The 23,465-nt window shown below is 51.9% G+C and overlaps 9 protein-coding genes across 9 annotated transcripts; 5 read left to right on the top strand and 4 right to left on the bottom strand.

Moving 5' to 3' along the window:
- Positions 1–2,143: 2,143 nt before the first annotated feature.
- On the top strand, positions 2,144–3,079 carry BBA_01348 (uncharacterized protein; the record flags this gene model as incomplete). The annotated part of the gene is made up of 2 exons (XM_008596445.1): positions 2,144–2,158; positions 2,258–3,079. 2 exons carry the CDS (start codon positions 2,144–2,146, stop codon positions 3,077–3,079), a joined length of 837 nt encoding a protein of 278 aa, XP_008594667.1.
- Positions 3,080–3,531: 452 nt separating this feature from the next.
- BBA_01347 (calcineurin-like phosphoesterase) lies at positions 3,532–4,944 on the bottom strand (the record flags this gene model as incomplete). Its single annotated transcript, XM_008596444.1, has 3 exons — positions 3,532–4,671; positions 4,738–4,861; positions 4,928–4,944. 3 exons carry the CDS (start codon positions 4,942–4,944, stop codon positions 3,532–3,534), a joined length of 1,281 nt encoding a protein of 426 aa, XP_008594666.1.
- Positions 4,945–7,602: 2,658 nt separating this feature from the next.
- On the top strand, positions 7,603–8,435 carry BBA_01346 (uncharacterized protein; the record flags this gene model as incomplete). Its single annotated transcript, XM_008596443.1, has 2 exons — positions 7,603–8,368; positions 8,422–8,435. The coding sequence occupies 2 exons, from the start codon at positions 7,603–7,605 to the stop codon at positions 8,433–8,435; spliced, it is 780 nt and encodes a 259-aa protein (XP_008594665.1).
- Positions 8,436–10,322: 1,887 nt separating this feature from the next.
- Positions 10,323–10,865, top strand: BBA_01345 (uncharacterized protein; the record flags this gene model as incomplete). Its single annotated transcript, XM_008596442.1, has 2 exons — positions 10,323–10,782; positions 10,843–10,865. The coding sequence occupies 2 exons, from the start codon at positions 10,323–10,325 to the stop codon at positions 10,863–10,865; spliced, it is 483 nt and encodes a 160-aa protein (XP_008594664.1).
- Positions 10,866–12,918: 2,053 nt separating this feature from the next.
- On the top strand, positions 12,919–13,981 carry BBA_01344 (uncharacterized protein; the record flags this gene model as incomplete). The annotated part of the gene is made up of 2 exons (XM_008596441.1): positions 12,919–13,093; positions 13,182–13,981. The coding sequence occupies 2 exons, from the start codon at positions 12,919–12,921 to the stop codon at positions 13,979–13,981; spliced, it is 975 nt and encodes a 324-aa protein (XP_008594663.1).
- Positions 13,982–14,386: 405 nt separating this feature from the next.
- Positions 14,387–17,691, bottom strand: BBA_01343 (pyridoxamine 5'-phosphate oxidase; the record flags this gene model as incomplete). The annotated part of the gene is made up of 5 exons (XM_008596440.1): positions 14,387–15,123; positions 15,186–15,312; positions 15,969–16,341; positions 16,407–17,388; positions 17,457–17,691. 5 exons carry the CDS (start codon positions 17,689–17,691, stop codon positions 14,387–14,389), a joined length of 2,454 nt encoding a protein of 817 aa, XP_008594662.1.
- Positions 17,692–18,253: 562 nt separating this feature from the next.
- BBA_01342 (acetyl esterase) lies at positions 18,254–19,723 on the bottom strand (the record flags this gene model as incomplete). The annotated part of the gene is made up of 2 exons (XM_008596439.1): positions 18,254–18,395; positions 18,795–19,723. The coding sequence occupies 2 exons, from the start codon at positions 19,721–19,723 to the stop codon at positions 18,254–18,256; spliced, it is 1,071 nt and encodes a 356-aa protein (XP_008594661.1).
- Positions 19,724–20,231: 508 nt separating this feature from the next.
- BBA_01341 (uncharacterized protein) lies at positions 20,232–21,369 on the bottom strand (the record flags this gene model as incomplete). The annotated part of the gene is made up of 2 exons (XM_008596438.1): positions 20,232–20,335; positions 20,412–21,369. 2 exons carry the CDS (start codon positions 21,367–21,369, stop codon positions 20,232–20,234), a joined length of 1,062 nt encoding a protein of 353 aa, XP_008594660.1.
- A 1,053-nt stretch (positions 21,370–22,422) lies between these two features.
- Positions 22,423–23,334, top strand: BBA_01340 (uncharacterized protein; the record flags this gene model as incomplete). Its single annotated transcript, XM_008596437.1, has 1 exon — positions 22,423–23,334. One exon carries the CDS (start codon positions 22,423–22,425, stop codon positions 23,332–23,334), a length of 912 nt encoding a protein of 303 aa, XP_008594659.1.
- Between the last annotated feature and the right edge of the window lie 131 nt (positions 23,335–23,465).

Here is a 23,465-nt window from a genome sequence, read left to right as displayed (position 1 = left end):
TTTTTTGCGTTTTAGGTTTTTTTTTTTTTTTTTTTTTCTCTTTGGCGTTGAGCCCAGCGGGCCGCCCGTTGTTGCTTTTCCCGCACGCTAAAAGTTTGGGGCAGGCGCCGTCCCTTTTCTGAGTCGTGCCCTCGGATGATAGGGGCGAGAAAAAGAAAAAAAAAAAAAAAAAAAAGAAGAAGAAAAAGAAGGACAAGAATTTACAGCACCTTTTGGAAGCATGTGAGTGTGTAAACTGCGCCCGATCGGCAAACTTGCACATCAACGACCCTAACTCGGCTGCCGAAGCCGTTTCACTATATTGCCCCTCCGGCTATGAACTATTACTTTTTGTGGCCAAAAGAAGGAGAGAAGAAGAAGTTTTTTTTCCTTTCGTCCCTCGGGAACTAGTTAGTGCAAGTTGCCAGGTCCGGAATGAAAAGGTCGCCTCGGTAGCGTGGTCCACCACTGCCCACCGGTCCGCCGTTCGGTAAGGTAAACCCGTAGGCTATCTTAAGTCATTGACCAACAAACTCGAAATATTAAAAAAGACCAAAAAAAAAGACGCTCGTTCTTTTCTCCTATTTGTCCGCCCTTTTCATTCCCGATATATGTATGCAAACAATATGTGCGTCTGCATCTCTTACAGACCCCCCTCCCCTTCCCCCCACCGCCGTTGGCAGGTTCAGCCGACACTGTTCCGACTTACACCCACCAAACCCGCATCCACAAGGACAAGAAGAACCTGGCTCCGTGCATGTCACTCCCGCCCCGTGAGAAGCCTGACCTGTCTCCAAGGCTGCATGGCTTGGTTACAAGGGCCCCTTTCTTCTCCCGTTTAATTTTTCACCCCCCCCTCCCTCTCTCCGCTTCTCTTTCTTTGCTGGCTCGCGGTTTCATACCACCATGGAGTCAATTTGCCGCTTGGTGTGTCCCACCCAGCCATGCCGCCTCACCGAGCTTCCTACCTAGATCGAAGCGAATGTTACGATGTTGACCATGACACGAGCAGATGATTATAAAACAGTAGATGGTTTTCCATGTTATAGGCCCCCCTCCCACGGTCCTAGTCCGCTTTTCCTTTTCCTTTTTTTTTCTCTTTTTTTCCCCTTCCAGCACCACGTTGCTACCGAGCGTTGTTGCCTTCAACCCGCTCGTCCGTTATCCACACGGACATTTATCCTAAATCTCTCTTCCTTACTCGCCACCGGCCTACTTTATGATTCAGGACCAGTTTATATTTAGTAAAAATCTGGGTTTCTTTGCCCAAGACACGTTCCTGGCTAGCTGAAATGCCATGTTCTCTTGCTACCGATACAACTAGCTGGCTATATGCTATGCTATCCTATCCTATCAAAGTAACGACTTGAACCCGACGGTCTGGGAATGTAACCGTTATGTGCGGCAATGATAGCCCGTGGTGTGGCGCTTCTGCCCCAGTATTGCGTCTCGGCGTATAGTTCATATGTATAGGGGGGCCTTTCGCTTCTTGTCAAAAAGGATGCCATACTCTCTTCTCTTCCACTCTCCATTCTCGTTAGCGCCGTCGCCGAGCCCAGAGAAGCCAACTGCAACACAAAGCTCCAGGCCTCCCCGCTTATTGGTACACGACTTGTCACGAATTTCCAAGACGCTGTGGCCTTGAGTTCCATTCATTCACTCATTCATTCATTCATTCTTGCTGTCCCCTTCGTTCAGCCTTATAACTATCCGTCGCAAATCTGGATGATTGTTCTCATGCGCGTCCTCTGACTACCAACTACCAACCTTGACTCGGGTGCTTACCTTGGACAACTCTCTTTTTCCCCAGCGATTGCGAATCTACCAACAATATATAGAAAGAGATCGTACACATGATTCTACTGCAGTCATCAGCCGTTTCTTCCTTTTGTTTCGGTCTTGCGCGGGTGCGAATATAGTGGCAACCTTTCGGATTCCTCAATGGCGTGATATCACATCGAGAAAAAAAAAAGCAAAACAAGACGGTTATTCGCTTGGTACTACCAATTACTGGTTTTGGAACTATCAGTCCTGCTATTGGCACCCATTGTTCGTCGCTTCGGGCAGCTCAACACCTCAAGAGGGCGACAGACAACAGCCGTGTTCTGGATGTTCAAACCAACGACCCAAGAGCGGCCCCCGACACAAACAGAGCGCAGACTAAATGTCAACTCCAGCAGTAAGCCAGCCCGCTCTCTTCTTCTCGCCTACTTGCAACATTCCCTCTTTCTCCCATGGAAGATGAAAGCTTAATCCAACTGACCTTCTCGTCTCACAGCAAAAAGCCAATTTAGCTCGCATACGAGACAACCAACGGCGCTCTAGAGCACGAAGGCGAGAATATCTGCAAGAGCTAGAACAACGCCTCCGACTCTGCGAGTTGCAAGGCATCGAGGCCACAGCAGAGGTTCAGATTGCGGCGCGGCGCGTTGCCGACGAGAACCGACAGCTGCGGCAGCTCCTCAACGAACATGGCTTCAGCCAAGAATACATTAATCGCTTCTTGCAGGCTGGAAACGTCGTGGCCGCGGGGGGTCCCGGCATGAACCACAGACAGGCCTTTGCCGCCGCCGCCGCCGCCACCGGAGAGCCTAGCATGGCTTCGCATGCGCTCCAGCAAGCATTGGTGCCGCGGCGGCCAGCGAGCCTCGAGCCCAACGTTCCGTTTACCTCGGTCACGAGTCAAGTCATGTCCGACTCCTCCATCTCGAGCACTCCTTCGGTTTCGACTTCCACGCCGTGGGACGCGATGCCCGCCGAATCTTCATATAGCCACAATCCAGGCATGCACCTCCAAACGACTGCTCTGGCAAGCCAATCTTCGCAACAACAACAACAGCAGCAGCAGTACCCTGCGGCCATGTTCATGACAAATCAAAACAGGGGACCAGAGGCGTATCTGAACCAATCCGCACATTTAGGCTCTCTTGCATCGACATCAGGCATCACCCAATCTATGCTGCAGCAGCAACAGCAACAGCAGCAGCAGCATCATCAGCATGGCAGAGGACATATGCATTACGATGGCTCAATGAACAACTATCACACAGAGGATGATAGTAGTTACGGTGATGGATCTACTGGCGGTTGGCCAGGGTAGCAACCATCCATTGCCAGAGACGACAGAATTCCAAGAAAGCTTGGTACATTTCCTCAGGATCACAGAACTTGGTTACCACCTCGCAGCGGCCTCGAGACCGGAATAGTGTCGGAGAGCCGCGCCACGGTGTGAGGTATTAGCTCAACCCCATAGTACCAGCATATTCGCGAGTCCAGTACGGCCTTCTTTGTGTCTAGTGTATCAAAAAGGCATACATGTATATATATAAACTTATCAAAAGTCATAGAATCTCAGAAAAATAATACAACTCGTCTTGAATGGCACAATCCCGCACTAGTCCCAAACCTTTGGCTTCCTGTAATGCGCTGCTCTAAAAAAGCATAAATCATGATTATAACCGCCAAACGCCGCCATTGATCCCCAAAGAAACTGTCCCGATCCCGACAAAAATGCAGCAGGAAACAAAAATCTTATATGGTTGCAGGTCCTGCCTAGAGAAAGTAGTCTGCCACGGGTTTCTTCGCAGGCATACCGCGCGAATCCTGTGGCGCGGCCTGAAATACACGGTAGCGCCTCGCAGGTCCATTGTTGGGCACATTGGTCGTGTCCGACTCCATCATCAGACCACGCCCGTTTACGCCAGCGCCGCCATCACTGCGGCCAACGTCTCCGTTGCTCCGCGCAAAGAGGCCTGTGCCGGACTCGTCTTCGCAGAGCTCAAGCACGGCGGCCACGTTGCCACAGCGGTAACAGTAGTTAGGCGCCGACCAGACCGTGACAATAGATGAGTCAAACATTTCCTTGAAGCCTTCCATGACAAGCTGATGGGCTCGCGCAATGAGGCTCAGGTCGTTTCGATGATTAAAGACTTTAACAATATCCGCGCCAAACAGAAACCCCGCGCCACGCGGCGACAAGCCCCAACCGTCAATGTCGTCTGGATCAGACCACAGCAAGTCGCACATGGCTCCCTCGTGGGGTACCTCTTGCTTGCGGTCTATGAGGCGGATCTTGTCCACCGAATCAATGAGCGGACTCAAACCGCCATGCACGCAGAATACCGCACCTGCTAGGTTGCCAATACTTCCGTTACTGGATCCAGAGGCACCGGAGCCTGGCGGCCCAGTCTTGTCTCCTGTGCTGCCGCTTCCACCACCACCACCCGGACTCCGGCCTTTTTGCTGTTGGCTATCTGCCTGGCCACGTTGGCGTGAGAAGCGGCTAATGATGCTTCCGTTTTGATCGCAAACCTCAATCTCAGTTTCATCGTCGACTGGCTCGGCTTGATCAGAGAGGGTATTGGACGCCCCAAGAACAATGGCGCCTAGAGCAAGGTAGTCAAACACATCGCAGCAGTATCGCCAAACGTTGGCGCTGCCATACTTTCGCAGGCATTCATCGTAGAAGCCGTAGACGGTTGTGATCTGTCGCGATTCGTGATTTCCGCGAATGAGCGTCATGCGGTCGGGGTATCGAACTTTAAGGCAGAGCAAAAGAAGAAATGATTCAAGAGAATAAAACCCACGGTCGACAAAGTCGCCCATGAAGAGGTAGTTGGTGTCGGGCACGTCTCCTCCGACCCGAAAGAGCTCCATCAGGTCATGAAACTGACCGTGAATATCGCCACATATCTATGGAAATGACAAATCAGTACTCTACAAGTTCTTCTCAAGCGGCTGACTGAAGAGCTTGCGCACCGTTACTGGCGCAGACACGGTGACCACGTTTCCTTCCTCGATCAACAGCTCTCGGGCACGATGGCAAAGCTCTCGGACTTGGGTTTCGGGTATCGGACGACAGGCGCGCAGCTGCGCAATAGCTCTGCGAGAGTTTCGGATTAGCCGGCCACCAGAAACTCAGCCGTCCATCCATGGTAAAGTAACTTACTTGTCGAGATCACTCATTATGAAGGCTGGCTAAGCCACGGTCGCATGGGTAACGCGCCGGCCGCTTTTCAAGTGCGATGGAGAATTGCAGGTGACCTTACAGCATATCTCGAGGTAGAAGGAATAATATTGGTTATGTTGGTAACCCTGGTAGAATATATAGGTGTCAATAGTAGCACGTGCTGCGGTCGTGTTTCCAAGAAGAAGGTAATAGATGGACTTCCCTTGTTCGGCGCGCAAACCACAAGTCCATCTCGCACCCACGGTTCTCCATCGCCCCACCAAATTCGATAAAAGGTAGTTGAGACTTCTGAGCCGGCTCCGGAAGCAAGATGCTCCGCTCCGGCAGCTTCTACAGCCAATCAGCAGCTTGGGAATCCGGGGTTGGTCAGAATTGCTTCAAGGAGCGCTTTTTCTAGTCAGAGCCGACAGCACCGACGCGCGATATCCGTCTACTATAGCCAGCCAGCCGCCCATTACTATCGCAATTGATTCTCCGGCGTTGAGACAAAGCTCGAGATGATGGTCTTATGATCTAGTACGCTCAATGGATAGCATTGCACTTACTCTGCCTGCATTGCTGACCCGCCTGTGACAGCCTCCTAGTCTTCCCTTGATCAGAGCGTCTGCGACAATTCACAATACCACGATGCCACCACATCTCCACCCTAGGTCTCGAATGACCTCGTCACTCTTTGCTACGACCTTGGTCGCTAGTTTCTTTGTTGTTGGACTGCCGCATCTACTCCCCTGTCCTGTGCCTCGGGCACGATACGCCGATGGCGAAGTCGTGGTGGACGAGAACGGTCGCAGAAGAATATGGAGACGTAAAGACGCGCCGCAAATCACAGATGGACTCGCCGATTTCAATCAAAATTCAACAGAGAACGTGGTACCCCGATCGAGTTCATCGCGAAGAGAATGTCCAGTTCCCAAACCCGGTGGAATGCTGGGGGAATGGCTCGGCTTCCACAATACCAACGAGGTATCGCGAAAGACAGAACGATGACTGTCGACACAAAAAGATTCGACAAGACCGAAGAAATAATAGATTACCTGTACAATATACCTTGGCATTAGCGCCTTTCGGATTCTTCGCGAGGAGAGAGCGAATCAGGACCAAAACATATACGAATGAATACACATGATGCTTGCAAAGCTTTCCAAAATAACACTCGCCTGCGTTTGAAGCGCAACCTGGAACTGATGATGCGCGACAAATAACATTTACAAACAGTGAGCAACCACGTCTGATCCTCACGGGACTGAAGTTTGCATATTGAACATCCGAACACGACATGAAGAAATCTCGAACGCCGCCGGGAGGTTGGGAAATGAACGGATCAACTCATGCAATGCGGCAGCGCAATATTGAGATCACCCGTGTCGAATGCCGTCAAGACAGACAACTAGGGGTTGCCGTCTCAGCACACTACAAAGTCTTGCGAAACAGCTATCTAACGCTGGCTGCACTCAACCACTAGCGCATTCTCGGCAGCTTCATGTGCGTTAAAATGAAGTCTGGAAAGCTCTACTTCTTACATCAAATTCAGAGGACAGAAAAGTTACCTCTCGCCTCTTGTGTTGAAATATGCACTCAATACGGAGCACTATGTTGAACTACGGAGCTTTTCAGAGTCATGTTAAAGATCGAATACACGGAGTTTCCCCAATTTTTTTTTAATCTCTACTTTGACACGATATATCGAGCCTATTATCCGATGACCCAATCTAGTCCGATGAAGGTGGGCGCGGCCTCTCAAATTGCTGCACAGATTAATTACAACTTTAAAAAGCGGTGCCACATTCGAGCAAATACATGCGACCTTTTCATAGCATAAATTCTCCTTGGCCAACCAGATTTCAGAGCGGACGGCTCAGATGTATACCGGACGAGTTGACTGCTGAGATGAAACGTGGGGGGACGATTCTGAAACCACAGAGCCCTCAACAACATCAACCCAAGATTGACGAGACGCAAATCTCGCTCTTGGATTCGTTCGCCGCCAAATGTAACGCTTCAGCGTCCAATGCCAAGGCCAAACTTGCTCGCTACGGGGTGTTGCCGCGCCACTCTTGGCTCCCCGCCTTGAATTTGACAGTATCAAAGCCTCCTTACGCCAAGATGACTGAAACCCCGGCAATACCACCTGCCAGATCTTGCCGTTGGAGTAGGGTAAGAATGGGTCAGCGTTGTCAATATGAATGATCCCAGTGACACTGCCTGCCCGCCTTTGTGGCAGCTGGCCAAGCGATGGGTGGGTTTGTATGCTAGTTATGGAATTCGATAGATCCGGTCTCAAAGAGGTGGATTCGTTCTATGATTTGAATATGGCAGCTCACTTGCGCCTCATCAAGAGCTTATTGTGCAATACGTCAGGCATCAGAGCTTCCCCGGTTTGTCGTTGGTGTACGGGTCCAAGGGTTGCCTCAACCGCCTAATGAGGATCACAGCGCGAGTATATGATCTCCAGATTCCCCGAGCCAAAACTGAAAGATATTCTCATCCAACACGCTGCAATATCATTCTCTACCAATTCCTATTCTTTCTTTTAAAACAAGAGCTGTGCTCTGTTTACATTATCCCGGCAACTAGTACTTTCATTAAAGGACCCCTTGCCTACAACATTCCCTTGATACCACAGCAGCACTGATATTCATCACAAACCTACCACAATGAAGTCATTCTCCGTTCTCCTTTTCACGGCCAGCCTGGTCTCGGCCGCTGCCGTTCCTGGCGCCGTCGTCGACCGCTCTACTGAGGTCGGCCATGTTTCTACTGCTGTCGAGGTCCGCGACGCCACTGTTGCCGCCTCCAACCTCTTCGTTGACGACGCAGAGGATGATAAGGAAGATGAGGAAGGCTTCCCTCTTGCTTCCATCACTGCTCGCGCTGACGAGGCTCAGCCGGCCCAGAACGGTACTGCTCCTGAGGACGGCAAGCAGAATGAGGGCAAGGACGGCAAGAACGAGAACCAGAACAAGGACCAGAACAAGGACCAGGGCGAGGACCGCAACCAGAACCAAGGCAAGGATGGAAAGGGCCGTGAGCAGAACAATGGCCAGAACAACAACAACAATAACAACAACAACAACCAAGACAAGAACAACAACGATCGCAACCAGAACCAGAACCAGAACCAAAACCAAAACCAAAACCAGAACCAGAACCAGAACAACCAGGATCTTATCAACCAGCTGCTGCAGAACGGTAACCTGAACCAGGGTGTCCTCAACCCCTGGCTCATCAGCAACATTGGTCAGCTTGGTGTCGGTCAGAATATCAACATTGGCAACCTCAACAGCATCTCCCTCGCCCAGCAGCTCGCTCTTGTCTCTCAGGTCGAGCAGCTCCAGATTCTGCAGCAGCTTCAGCTCATCAACCAGCCCCAGATCATCACTGTTCTGAACCAGGGCTTTGTCCAGCAAGGCGCCACCATTGGTAAGAAGACTTTCCAAGCCATCAAGTCATTCGCACGTACTAACATCGACTAGCTATTGTCGCTTAAGCTGAAAGCATCGCGTATGTGGGAAATGATGAAGTTTCCCATTAGTCAGTCCTGTGGTTTGTCCCGGGGCACAACGTAGGGATCAAATTGTGACGAGAATTATTTTTATTGGCTAGTTAGGAGTTACGATGAGTTGTATGATAATGAACGGTTTTCAGCGTTTCTACTCTATAGTGTTCTCCAGTGGACAACTCTATATTCTCGAGTTGCAATTTGCGAATAAATAATCCTTGTCACCAAAATCTGTCATGAGCCATCTCACAATGAATAAAATTTGAATCGAGTGCAACACAGTGTGGCAGATTTCCTTTGAGTCTCTATCATCATTAGTTATTGCTGCCAGATGGTGCTCGACCTCTCATGGCTAGTAGTTGGCTTGGGAGGTAGAAGCATCGACCCTTGGACAAGCTGTTCTTCTCTTTTCTGTGATTCAAAAATCTGCTTTACAAGGTCCTAGAGTACACTTGGATTCAACTTCAAAGCAATGATTTCCGTCTCTTAGCTAGTATGCTTAATCAAAGCACATGCTTATTTTGCCGCAACTTGACGCATCGGCGTAGTACCTGCCCAGCCCCAGGTCAGCTTGGCCTTGCCACGGCGAAATCACATGAGATGCAGGGATCGAAACTCAAATATCGACTTTAGTCGGAACTTTTTTTTTCACTTGGCAAAAGATATCTGAGACGAACAACAAACATTTGCCATCGGAACTTTCCTTGGCTTCCTCTTGAGACACACTCGAAATGCGAAACGCGAACCTGGACACCCGTGTCGCAGTAGCATCCCGACTAACCCCTTCGGTCACCACTATCCAATACCTGTATGCATCTTTTCCGATGACGTACTTTTTTTTAGTAATTTATTACGCCACTTGGGATGAGAATCCGATGTTGGTCTTGTTTGGCGGCAGTCGGCAGCCAGCAGTCATGTCATCCATTCTTGCTGTGCTAGACTGCCGTTCCGACGACCGTTTTTTTTTTTTTTTTTTTGCCTTGGGCAAATTGATTGAATTTTTGAAACAATAATTTATTCAACAAATTCTTCTCAATTTCAAGTCATCTCTCTTTCTGCAGTATGAATTTGTCAAAGTGTAACAAGACGCCATACACACTTGTGGTGTTGGGTTGTTAGGCAGTGCGTGTTAAAGCGTGGATCAGACACAGTGTAAGTCGGGGGGCATCATGCAAGACACACCTTTTCGTCCTATCATCAGCAAAATCTGCTCCTCGGTACAGGTGACGCCCTTTTAAGCAAGCCTTGGCATTTTTTAGGCAAGTGCAGTTGGTTGTGCGCGGTGCCAATAATTGGGGGGGGCGATTTTGGCTTCCAAGGCAAGGTGAGCCTTCATATCGGTACACACCTATCCGAATTAAGATTTCCGGGGTAGAAACTCTCCTGATACATATCCGATAGGCTGCATGTGGTCTTTGTAGTTGATAATGGGCGGAGAGAGCTGCCATCGGATGAAGGCTTTACCGTGAAATGGCATTGCAACGTCGAACGCAGTGAGCCCCCCGAACCCGAGCACTTTTCGCCTGCGAGAGTAGATGCTTTGTTCTTGGCAAACATACTTGTGATTACCTATAAAGATGAATGAATTCCGTCATCTTGCCATGAGAGAGCCTATCATCCTCACAAGCAGATCAACAACTATCATCTTTGCATTCTTTCATTCTCTTCGAGGTAAGAACACAAGGATATCCCGGTAGAATATAGGATTCATACTGACTTTGATACTCTTTTAGCTGTGCTCAAAGTCTATTACATTCCTTCTTTTTAATACTCTTGAACTTGCGGGCTGTGCTCCATTACTTTCTCCTACACTCTTTACAAAACTTTCCCATCCTTTTATAACCAAACAACCTTCTTTTTTCCCAATCTACCAAGATGAAGTTCTCCACTCTCATTGCTGCTGCCCTCGGCGCCGTCGCCACCGCGGCTCCTGCCCCTGCCGCCGAGACTGCCGCCCTCGAGGCGCGCAGCTCGTTCGACTTTGGCCAGCTCAACAACCTCGTCTTCAAGCAAAACGACTTCAACTACCTCCTCAACATCAACTCGCTCGACCTGCAGCTCTTCCAGCAGCTGGGCCTCAACAACAACCTCAACCTGCTGCTCTTCCAGGATGTCTTCAACGTCAACAGCTTCGACCTCAACTCTCTGCTCCAGTTCCAGCAGCTGCAGACTCTGCTGGCCATTGCTGGAACCGGTGCTCTCAATGGCTTTGACCTTGGAAGCCTGGCCCTTGGCGGTCTCAACTTCGGCCTTGTCAACGGCATTAGCGGTGTTGATCTGCGCCAATTCGTCAGCTCATCGTCGATCCCCGAGATTGAGTCCATTGCTAAGAAGGGTACGTGAATCACTATTTTTTTTGTGATGAGATATTTTTCAAGGCTGACTATGAAATTAGTTTCCACTCCCCTTATTGGTTAATCAGTTTCCGTAATGGCTGCTACCAGGATGAGGGGATCACTGTTTCGGTGGTGAGCCGCGTACCACGGCGGGCATTTGGGTTCTAGTCATGTTCGCTCTTAATTTATTCTGTTTAGCTCTTTAATGAAAATCTGGATTTTCCAAAACGTTTTTTTTTTTCGCTTGCGAGGTGATGTGGGCTTATTGTCTTGAATTATGCCCTTTGAACGACGGACGTTGCTTGACCTTGAGCGCCAAATCAGAGATGCCGTTTGTCCATGCACAAACAGAATTATACTCAATACGCAGGAGAGTACTTTCCGATTCCTTCAGTGCTCTCAACGATTCCTTTTTCTTTGTGCGTTGACTTTGCTTTGCCACCCGAAAGGGGGCTGCTAAGAATGTATATAAATTTATTGGTACGGCGAACGGGAACATGTGGATTTGCATGCTACATGTGCTGGAGATTGATTCCTGCTGACTCGATCCCTTTCCTTGGTACATGGACGTAGGGTCTCCGTACCGCAGCGGGTCGATGACTATATTGAGAATGTTATTAACTAATTATATCGCATTCATCATCGCCTTATTAACTAATTATATCGCATTCATCATTGCCATCTCATTTTCATGCAATATACTGCATGCATGGAAAAGCCAATCTCGGAGATTAGTATTGTGCAGTGATAGCATTGTAAATGTATTGTACTTTGTAAGTAGCCTCACACACCTAGGTCTAAATAGTACGGACCCGTTGTGATTGAGAAAGGCTCATCAGTATATTCTCAAAGCCGAGATCAACACACAGCTGGGATATGAATAAATGAACATGTGAGAGCTCACATCTTGGCGCCCACTTGTTTGAGAGACTTGACAGGCCGCTAAACCCCACTGCTTGGCTCATTTTCAAGACATGGCCTGAATAACGGATCTGGGTACCCCCAAAAGGAGCAAGGATAAGTATGTAGTTTGTGCAAGAATAATAAGACGGCAGCTGGGGGTATTGATTAAAGAACGTATGGCTTTGCTCTATCAATATCGTTAGTTGGTACTTTGTATTGCTCGTCCAACTTTCACAACCCCTGGAAATCTTAGGATAAGCCAGGCCGTAGACGGCACTACGTACCTACCTAGGTAGTACCTGCAATTAATACGAACCCTAGCCCCAAGCTTGGCACGCGGCTACTCTCACAGATTAAAGTTTCATGCACAGGGCTGGACCTGGCTGTGAAAGGCTGTACGTCATTGTTGCGAGCCTCGGGGGGAAATCATCACCAAGAATAGATAAGAAGCCTCCACGACCTGAAAATAGCAGAAAAGGAAAAGAAGCCCCTGACTTTTTTTTGGTCAACATGGGCCCAAAGACTCCGCCAACCAGATTTCTTCCGCCGGGGGCCCCCCCCTTGCCGATCCACTGGCCGCTGCCCAGTCGCTCTCATTATTATAGTTCATTTTTATTGTCCCCCTTCTTTTGCCCTTGAAGAATACCAATCAGGCAGGTTTGCCTCGAATACGACTCCAGCCGTGAATAGAATACGGGATACACAGCACTGCCGCGTACTTTGTACAACCCATTATTTATTTGGGCATTCATCTTGGCCCCTCCGCTGATGGCCCAGGGTCCGAGCCCGCCGCTTGTCCACCGCCTGGAGACTTGTAGTTGGATAGATACATGTCCCTTCTTGGTCCCCTGTCCCGAGCGTACTACATACATACATACATACATACATACATATACATACATGCATCTTTCTTCCGCCGCCGTATTCATCTTCTCTTCTTCATCTTGCTCCTTTGACAGATTTAAACTTTGTTAAATCGGCCGCTTTCCGCTCGTCCTCGACAAACAAACTCGCCCGACTTTGGTAGCTGGGCATCGCGTGCTCACCTACCCTTTCTCCTCCCCTCCCCGCTGCACGTTTGTGTGTCCAGCTTCAAACGCTGCACAAGAGCAAAAAAAATGAGCGCAGGCTTCGCGGTTTCGCAGTATCAGATTGGAAGAGGAGCTGTTGCGATTGTCGAATAAAAGTCGAAAACCCCCCTTCTCCTCCCCCGATATCCATCCCCGGCCACTATGCGCAAGTCCAAGGGCGGCGGCGTCGCAGTCGAGGACAGCGCCAACAGCTACTTTACCTATCGGCCGCTATCACATCTTCCCACACCGCCTCCAACGGCGAGGCAGCAGCCTCGCAGCGCCACGGCGAGCTATCCTAATGACGATGGCGAGGTGTTGCCAGCTATCTATCGAGGTAAGGCCAAACCCCATTTCGTTCTCCAAGCGCCTACCTAGCCATGCGGCTATAATGATTCATACTAATGCGATAATGTGTCTTACAGGGCCGGCAATCCACCTCGTCAACCTGATTCCTTCATCCGCATCCCTCGCTTCGACATCAGTCCATCTAGTCCAGTCTATACTGGGCCGAGCTTCTCTGCCCCTCGAAACGATTGCACTAGCAGTCTGCGTGCTTGACCGTCTCGACTCGAAATTCGGTCGCAAATGGCGACTTACATGCCCTCTACGTCCTGCTAGCATCATCGAGCCAGCGTTGCAGCACGCACCCGCAACGAACAAGACGCACGCCAAGCGACACAGCATGCCCGTCGTCACGCCGCAGCCGAATCGGCAGTCCTCCCCGCCGCAGCAGCAGCAGCTCCATATCGACTCTGTACAGCCCGAAATCATCATCCTCGCCGCACTCGTCATTGCACACAAGTTCACCGAGGATTCGGAGCAGACGGCCCAGACGTACTGCAACGCGTGGGGTCGCGGCTTGTGGTCCTCGGAGCAGCTGAATGCTACGGAGCGCTCCATCATGGAGACCCTCAACTACCGCATCATGCCCCTCTGCGATGTCGACTGTCTGGCAGACGCCATGGTCGATATGCAGCTCGCCGGCCAGGACTACTGCGATTGGGACGCGGCCGAGCCATCTCCACCACACAGCGACGGCGGCGGTGACATGTTGTTATTCGCTGCTGGTGACGACGACGACGACGACGACGACTTGGACAATGGCCACGACACGAGCAACTTTGTCGCGGGACACTCTCGCTCAAAGACGATGCTGCTGCCCGCTAGTGGCATGAGAAGTGCATCTGTCGGCCTAGATGCCAGCTGGGCTACAGCTCTTTGATGTTCTTGATAATATGTGAGGCGACAACAACTCACCGCACTGTTTTCCGTTTTGGCCTTGTTTTTTTCTTTTTCTTTTTTGCATGGCGTTTTTGAGTTATAATGTTGCAGGTTGTTGGACTTGTTTTATACCTGCTAGATAATACCCGCCGATGAGTCTTTGTCCTCTCTCTCTCTCTCTCGGCACGATAAGAGTTTTTGGTTTGCAAATGTTGCGATGTGTATTTTGAATCTGTGAGGTAGCTTAATCCCGGTGCCAAGATTCGAACTGGTTACTTGGCGGGGGAAATATAATCTCATTACTGGCTTTAGCACATGAAACGTATCCCATTATCGCATCTCTCAAAATGATTTACTTTGACGGGGATTTTTTCTCTCTTGCTATTAAAGCTTTATTGCGCCAAATCTAAGGGCTCAGCCTACTCAACACCCACTCTGCATTTTCATTCTCTCGCTCATACACGAAGCGATCATGTAGTCTGCTGTCACGACCTTGCCAAAACTCAACCCTGCTCGGCACGATTCGCAGTCCGCCCCAGAAAGGCGGCACCGGAATCTTGTCTTGCCCCTCGAACCGCTTCTCCGTCTCCGCCACCCAGCCCTCCAGCTGAGCGCGCCCGTCGTCATCACCATCACCATCCTGCGCCGCCGCCGTCGTCGTCGGCTCCAGCACGGCGCTCTGCCGGCTCGACCACGCGCCGATGCGGCTGCCCCGCGCGCGCGTGTCAAAGTACACCTGGCTCTCCTCGGCCGACAGCCGCGCCGCCACGCCCTCGACACGCACCTGCCGCTGCAGCGGCGACCAGTAAAAGCACAGCGCCGCGTGCGGATTGGTCGCGAGGTCGGCCGCCTTGCGCGACGTGCCAAAGTTGGAGTAAATGACGAAGCCCCCGCGCGCGTCGAGCTCCTTGAGGTACACTAGCCGCGACGACACGCGGCCCGACGGCAGCTCCGCCGTAGACAGCGTGCAGGTTTCCGCCGTCGCCGCACCCTGGGCGCCGCGGATCGCGTCCTGCGCCTCGGAGAACCACTTGTGGAACTGCGGGATTGGGGAGGAGGTGCTGTCGAGGTCGCGGCGTGAGAGCGTGCCGAGGGTGAATTGCGCGGCTTGCGTGCCTTGCGTGCCGGAGTCTCCGGGGGCGACTTTGTCCTAATGTCAGCGTCATGGTGGCAGAGAGGGGAGGGAAATGTAGAGAGGGACATACAGATGAGCTTGTCACCTTGCGGGGGGTGAAGCGCCATTCTGGTAGAGATGGAAAAGGCGCGCGTAAACGATCGGAGCATATATGTAGACGCGGGCTGATCCTGTGATCGCAGGGTTTCACCGTCTATCTATATATCTGTGTGATGATGGACATGGAAATTTATATCCCGATTCAAGTTCTACGGCAAGTCGGATACTTGGCTGTGAAAAGAGATAATCACCTTGCCGCCCCGCGATGCATGACATGACCACTTCTCGTCAAGGTGGGTCGAGTGAGCCCAAATAGTTGCTTCCACACGGAGAAAGGACCAACATCACGCCATGCCCCAGGAAATCATCAGGAGCCTGCATTCTTGTATTTATCGAGTTTAATAGAATTTTTTACAGGATGAAGAGTTGCTCTATGCCACGCAGAGAGAGTTGACTGGCAAGCTGAACAACACAGTAAATATTGATTTGTGTACAGGAACGCTGATATTTGCAACATCTCCTCCCCGCATGCCCCTCCCAAGTCTCAACCCCTCTCCCTCCCTTTTTCACTGAATAATTTCAGGCCCGATACCCATTCCAATTCATGAAGCTCCCTAACCCGCCTTGACGCCGTTTTGAATCCAAGAAACAAGGCCAAAAAACACCGCATGCTAACCCATACAGAGCTATCTGATACACGGGGTTTCCCTTTTTTACAACATCTCTTGCTCATCGCAAGGAAGAGAGAAATGCCCCACGCCCTCTGTCGTTTCCGTATATTTGTGACTTCTCGCCATCACCCCAGCTGGCTCACCTGTGGCGGCGGTGCATTCGGTATCTGTGGCGTCTTTTGCGAGATTGGACTGCCTTGGAAAGCGGCAGGGTTGCCAGGTTTCTGACCGTGTTGTAAGCGAGCCGCGGACTCTTTCTTAAAGTCGACACCCGGGTAGGCTGCTTGCAAACGGCGGTACAGGTCTTTGATCGCTTTGTCTCTTTCTTCTCGATCAGCCGCAGGGTCAATTTTGGCATCAGATCCGTCGGGAACCATTGGCTGGGCTCGAGGGCGGAGAGACAGATTCAGTGGCGGCGCAGTCATAAAGGTGGGATAGGGCGGCCCCTTGGTTTCCGTTTTGCGATCGGCCTGTGCGGCCATGTACGAGAGGTTGGCTTGTAGGCGGCGCATACAGCTGTAGTAGGGACCGGTTAGTTTGATCGAGTCATTAGCCTTGCTTGCACAATCGACTTCACTTACTGCACGTAGTCTTGTTGGAATAAGGTCTCCTCCTCAGTTTGCTTCCTTTCCCCCGCATTGCCATTTGCAGCCGCTGCTTCCTTCTTGAGCTCCGTCTGTGTGTTTTGCAGAAGAATGACTTCGTATAGCAGCTCGTGGTTGATATCGAGCAGCAGCGCAAACCGCTCCTTTTCACGCGATTCCGAGGCTGGGCTTAGAGGAGGAGCGTTGGATGCTACACCTGCGTTGGGCCCCTGATTGCTGGGAAATGTCGGTGTCTGAGGAGTAATGATGGCTCCAGGCTGCTGCATTTGTTGCTGATGCTGTTGAGCATGTTGCTGCATTTGGCCACCTTGCTGTGGAGATCCATGAGGCATTTGGTGGGGGGAGAATTGAGGCTGTCCGGGCATCTGTCCAGCAGAGCTATTCTGCACGGCACTTGGGGGTCTTTGCGGGGTTCCGACCTGGCTCATGTTGTTCTGTTGCGAGTGTTGTGGCTGTATTTGCTGATTATGATGCTGCTGGAGCTGCTGGTGTTGGACATGCTGCTGCTGCGCCTGGGGGTTTTGGTGTTGTTGAAGCTGTTGGTGTTGGGGGTGCTGATGCTGAGCTTGTTGCTGGTGCTGCTGCTGCTGCTGCTGCTGCTGATGGTGTTGTTGTGGCTGCTGTTGCAGCTGCGCTTGCTGCTGCGCTTGATGCTGCGCCTGATGTTGTGCTTGATGCTGCGCTTGATGCTGCGCTTGATGTTGTGCTTGATGCTGCGCTTGCTGCTGCTGCGCTTGCTGCTGCTGCGCCTGCTGCTGTGCTTGTTGCTGTGCTTGTTGTTGCTGAAGATGTTGTTGCTGCTGCAGGCGTTGCTGCATTATTTGCTGAGCTTGCTGCGGCGTCATGCCTTGCTGATTCATGGGGAAGCCCTGCATGCCAGCCATCATGTATTGCTGTTGCGGGAAATTCTGCGGAACTTGCCCATACTGGGGAGCGAATTGTTGCTGAAACCCGGGCACTACTCAGAAGAGAGACACATTAGAATACACATGCGCAGCGTCAGCACAGACAGGATGGAAAGCTCACTTTGTCCATTGGCAGCCATATTAGGCATGGCAGGGTTCTGCATCATGCCTTGCGAGGCACCTGCCATCATCTGGGGATTCGCAGCGGGATTAAAGCCGGGCTGAGGCGCCATTCCAGCGAATTGTTGCGGATTGAACATCATCTGCTGCTGTTGCTGCTGGTTAGGCTGGGCCCCTGCCTGCTGGTTGTTGAACTGGGGCCCAGCATTGCCATAGCCAAATTGTCCTTGGAACATGGTTGATCCTGGCGCTGTATTGCAGTTTCGCGTCGAATAGAGGGCGAAAAGTATTTATCGAGCGCGACAAAAGAAACGAGTGAGGGTGACGTCGATCACTGCCCAAGGCTGTGACGCGTCGTGGCTGCAATTGGCGCAAGACGAGCAATTGACCGACTGTCAAAAGTAGAAACTGCAAACTCGATGATTTTTGGTGGAGTTTCTCGGACCAAAAGTATGGTCTACTTGACTTGCCGCGAGGCTGGAGTTGGATGCGGCGAGATGTCTTGTTGGTAGAGAGCGTCGAGGCGGCGCGGTGGACGGACGGAGGACTGAATAAATGGGGGGAAGGAAGTTTTGCGCCGGGCGCGCGTCAGTGTCGGCAGGATTACGAAAATAATCGTCGCACTGCTATCGACGATAAAAAGAAGGCGTCCAAAAGGTTGCGAGGTCCGGATATGGCTGCAGGATTTATTCTCGGCAATGCGCCCGCCGCCCTTGTATCGATGGTCGGCTGGTGGTGGTGTGTTGAGAGAGCAAAGGTCTGACTGGCGTTGGCAGGACCGGAACGCGGAGAAGCGTTTTACCGCCGCCTGCCGCCGCCAGTTGTCGCCGGCTCCTCAGCTCCTGTGCCCCTTAAGTTACCCTTGACCTCGGCAACGGCAACGGCAACGGCAACGGCATCGTCCTCGGCGTCAAGGACAAGAGTGCAGTCCTGAGAGGCACTGAGAGGACTGTTTAGAAGAGGTTGAAATAATCAGAGACCGTGAATATGAGGCTTTCTTAGCCAATTACTAATGAGGCGAGCGCAGCGACGACCCGGTGCAATTGTGGTTGCCCCACTGGTCAAAAAGTCACCGCATCTTCGGGTCTCTGTTTGCTTCCGTTACCGATCTTGGTATCAAGCCCATGAGACTCTTTTTACCCAAGTACACTCGGCAGTCTATCTGATCACGGCGATATATAGGTAGTAGCGTATTTCGAAGATCCCTTGATTGCTGACACAAATTCCTTGGCAACAATCTCCATGGTTCGTTCAGATGGATGCAGCATGTCGTACCTGATTGGAGGGAAAGAGTGTGAGTTGACTGGCCCTCAGTTCAGCAAAGTACTTCCAAACATACCAGAGAAAGCTTGCTTTGGGCCAAGTGGAACTTTCGCATTTGCCAGTGGCATCACAGGTCTTGAATGAAGACACGACGTTCTGCGGCGATGAAAGATATTGACCGGGATTGTTGTGAATGTCGTTGAAAATCGAATGAGTGTCAAAGACGGTGACGCTGGCTCCCGGCCAACGACGTTTCAGCAAGAGATGAAGTGGCGTCGTGTAGTCAAACAGCTCATTCACTGCCTGACTATACTGGAAAATCTTGTGCTGATATTCTGTCGTATTGTATTGAGACTTTGTCGGCCAGACCGGATTATCTCGTGCACCTCCATTGTCAAAGCTTGCGTACGTCGGCGTCTTTTCCAGTGGCACGGCTTTCATGATAACGAATCGACGACCCCCGGCCTTGTAAATGCGATCAAAGGATTGCCACACGCAACCAACAAAGTCATTGAGAACCGTCCCAGGTCTGTTGCGATCGTAAAGGAAGCCTTCTACGCCAAGATCATTGGTGCCAATCCACATGGCGTATACTGTGTTGTTTGCTTGTCGATTGGGGTAGAACGATGCAACGGCCAAATCTGCTTCGAATGCAGGAACCTCATACTCGAGAACAGTCGGTATCTGGCCAGGTATAATACGTGCTGGTTGTGTTGCTACCTTTTCCGAGCAGGTAGAGCCGGCCACTGCATAGTTGTAGTACCTAGCACCGGTCATGCTCGCCACCATTCTGCCCCAGGCTATGCCACCATCCGCTGTCCTGTTATTCGGTGGCATGAGTAGGCCTGCAGGCGGCACATGGCCGTACTCGGCTAGATAAATAGCCCTCGACTCATCCGTATAGCTGTCCCCAAAGGTGACAAGGTTGTCCATGCTCCAAATGCCCGAGGCAAGCGCCACACAGATGGAGGCATTCAACGCCGTCAACCTCGAAGCGCTGACCATATTAAAAAGAACAGATGGAATGCAAGTTGCCGAAAAGAGTGCAGCCAGGCAAACTCGACCGGACAAAGACCAGCTGTGCTCAAAAGTCGAAGCACTGAAGGCGTACCAAACTCGCGCGGAGCAAAAACATGTACAGGCTTCATTCAATATTATGCACAGATGTACATCTCTAACAAAATAGACACGAATGCATTTTTTACGAGTCGGCTGGAGGGTTGCATCATAGCCAGCTCATCGTACTCGCTTGGGCCCTAATTTGGTACCACCAAGAAAAGCACGGCTAGACTCCCCGAGCGGCGACTGAGCGCGTCTGAGCTCGGGATGGTGATTGGAGATGAGATAATCGAGGGCAAAAATATATTTGGCCCCGTTATTCTATAAAACAGGATGCGGTGATTTATTAGAGTCGCTGGATGCTAGTTTTCGCCATGCGCAGCTTTGCTTGGCAAATATGTCATGGTAGGATGAAATCGAACTGTATTAGACACGCGCGAGACTAGTGATGATTTCATTTGAGCTCTACATCATTCTGACCGGCCCCATCATGGTTTCCTAGGTGCCTTGGTAGCAACGATTTGTTTTCGTGTGTGCAGTCTGTATCGTCTCCGTCACCTACAGCATGTTTAGCATGCGCTCGCAACGATGCAACGATGACCGACGAGCCGGGAATGAAACGGAGACAACTTACCGTAAGCGAGTGGCTCATCTTCTGTCGCTGCCATATGAGCAACGCGAGACACTCCCTGATAGATGATTGCGACAAGCTGCGCCAAGGAAATTATGAGCGGCATAAACTGGCCTGGATCCCGGAGTGAGTGAACATTTGTAATGTTGTTCCATTTGAGAGTCATTTCGACAAAGGCAATGACACCTATGTTGATGGAAATCTCAAATGCGCTCTGAATGTCGACTTTCCAGTCTCGATCGTTCATGTCGCTGTTCTGATCGCCATTGTTCTGTTCCAAGGGCCCAACCCGGCCGCGCAGTCGCTGGTACCAGTATAAAAGGTACTGCACAGAGGCTACAGTGTATACTTGAATGGGACTACTATTAGCGGTGTTTGAAGCCAAGGCTGTGGAACTTGAGGGAAAAATCTCACCAAAAATATACATAATGGCCATCATTCCCGCAGCAATCGCCGTGAAAACTGCAAAGACCTTGTTCATTGTCCGGAACCAACCCCAGAGGCTCACCTTGGCAAAGAAGAAGGCCTTGTCGTCTGCGCAGGGCGAGCGCCCGAGAACATCCATGCCGTGCCACCAAAACCAGACGAATAGAGAAGAAAGGCCGCAAAACTCGACGGCAAAGATGACGCCCACCACAAAGCCCATCCGGCTCACGGCGCGACACACGCTGACCTGCGCCAGCAGCAGGGCCACCATGGGCGCGGCCTCGACGGCGAGAATCTGCTTGTGGACAATGAGCTTGATGAGGACGCTGCCGACGGCGAGGATGAAGAGGACGACGCTCTCGCCGAGGTAGTCGTCCTGGCGCAGCACTATGCTCAGCAAGCCCGAGATTTGCACCGCCAGCATCTGGATGTAGATGCCGATGCGGATGCCCAGGCCGTACAGGTCGGGCTGGCCCTCGACCGGGCACGAGAACTCGGCGCGTTCTGCGAGCGTCGTGAGCGTGTCGTTGAACATGGCTCAGGGTGATGTGGGATCCGCGCTCGGCAATCTAGAGAGGGGCAATCTTGGAGGAGAGGCAGGGGACACGGAAAAGAGTAGAAAGGATTGAGCTTGTGAAATGTCACCACTGTGAACGCTGGAAGGGGGTCAAAGAGGTGTTGTCTTTTAGTATTGGTGAGCGTATGCCTTCCGCATGACATTGGCGACGAGCTTCATTTTAGCACATTGACACTATCGACGGCCAAGTTCCGGGGGTTTTGGCAAGATCGAGAGGAAACAAGCTTTTGGGCCGCCTGAAGGAGAAGTGCGGCTGAGATCAGCACGCGAGATGCCAATGACGCAGCTTAAGCCTCCCCCCCCCCTGCAAAAGGCAACATGGCTGTTCTTGGCTGACTCCCAGGCTGACCAGAAGGCTGGTCTCAATGCAGCACACAAGTTACTCAATCTCATCTTCAACCACCAAGACCCTTGATTTCTGCCCTTTTGCCGTTGTACAGCCCACATCCCGACGAGATCGCTCGCGGTCCCGCAGGCAACACGGGCACGACCTTGACCCCCTTCATCGTATGCGAGTAGTTATCGCAATTGTTTCTGGCATTGGGACGCTAAGCAGACTATTGTACGCCACAGGGAAAGCTTGTAACCGCCATTGCCTTGTGGGAGGCAGGGCGGGACGTGCCGCTCCACCCCCCACCAACGGGTAAGAGCGAAAGCTGAGAGCTGTTAGTCTGGCGAGGCTGAAATACGCATAATAGTTGTTAATTGGCACATGGGCTGCCGCCGATGAAATATCACATGGCTCCCATCTGTGCCAACAGAAGGAGCGGCAAGTCTCGACAATATCTACCATCTCTGAATCCTGTTGCTTCCTCTTTTCCCTTTTCCCGCAGTTGGCATACCGTCATTGCTTGGGGCATTTTATAACAAAGTCCTGCCCGCAATTGCACCAGCATTACAGCCACCAAACGTGCATCCCGCCGTTCCCACCAAACCCCCCCATACCATACCATCTTCAGATCCCCCTCTCCGCCCCCGGGGAAAAGAGGGGGGTAAGAGCTTTCAACGACAATGCTCGCGATACGCCAAGACGGCTGCGGCTACGACGGCAACTCTGACCTCTACGGCGTGGGCGTGCGCGTCGGCCTCTACGCGCAGTGGGTAGCCATGCTGCTCTCGACCGTCTTTGAGCCGCGCAGCGAGGCCGGCCTGCGCACCACCAACCTCATCATCCAGCTCGCCGTCTTCATCGGCCTCTGCACCGAGAGCGTCGGCGCCACCACCACCAGCACCAGCGGCCTGCACCCGTCCGCCGCCGTCATCACCCAGTTCTTGCTCTGCGGCTCCCTCTCTAGCGTCACCGGCGACGGCGTCGGCCACCTGCGGTCCATATCCGGCGTCGCCCGGCTCTTCTTTTACACGGCCCTGTCTGCCTATGGCTGCTGGTTCTGGTTTGCTGGCATCGATGCCATGCGCCGCCGCCGAGATGGGGTCGCCGACGGGGCAGCGTCCGCGCCCGCACCCACCCTCGCGCCTTGCGCTTCCGAAGTGGCCTTTTTCGGCCGAACCTCCTTTGACGGTTGGTTCCGCGTCCTCGGCAAGGTCCTGTCCGTTCTGGGACTCGTCGTCTGCGTCGCGCTCGTCGCTTACTGGGTATACCTGCTCGTGACGCGCTTCCGGCCGGGCATTGGGCGCGGCCTCGCCGCCGCCAACGCGCACGGCAACAACAAGGGCCGTCCGCGCATCGAGCTCGCGCTGCTGGCGCTGTCGGCAGGCCTGCTGGTGCTGTCGGCCATGACGGTCGAGTACCTGATTCGCGTCAATGGCGTGCAAAAGGTTGGCCGCGCGGACCTGGACTCGGTCGGGCAGCTCATTCCTCTGATTGCCGGTTGCATGGGCGCCGCGCTCGTGGCTTGGCGGATTGTGATGCGTGGGCAGATTTTGAAGAAGCGATGCGTATTCCTGTTTGGTTTTCATTTATAGTTTTACAGTTTTGCGAGAGCATTTGGCGTGTAATGTGCCGCTCATTTCCGCCAGTTCCGCCATTCTGGACGTAGGCGGTTGTATTGGATATTCTGTTTTGTATAGAGCTAGCGTAGTATTAAATATAGATT

This window comes from Beauveria bassiana, assembly GCF_000280675.1.
Source record: "Beauveria bassiana ARSEF 2860 unplaced genomic scaffold BBA_S00003, whole genome shotgun sequence".
NCBI lineage: Eukaryota > Fungi > Ascomycota > Sordariomycetes > Hypocreales > Cordycipitaceae > Beauveria > Beauveria bassiana.
Note: the sequence above shows the minus strand (reverse complement) of the source record. Positions and strands in the feature narration are given on the sequence as shown.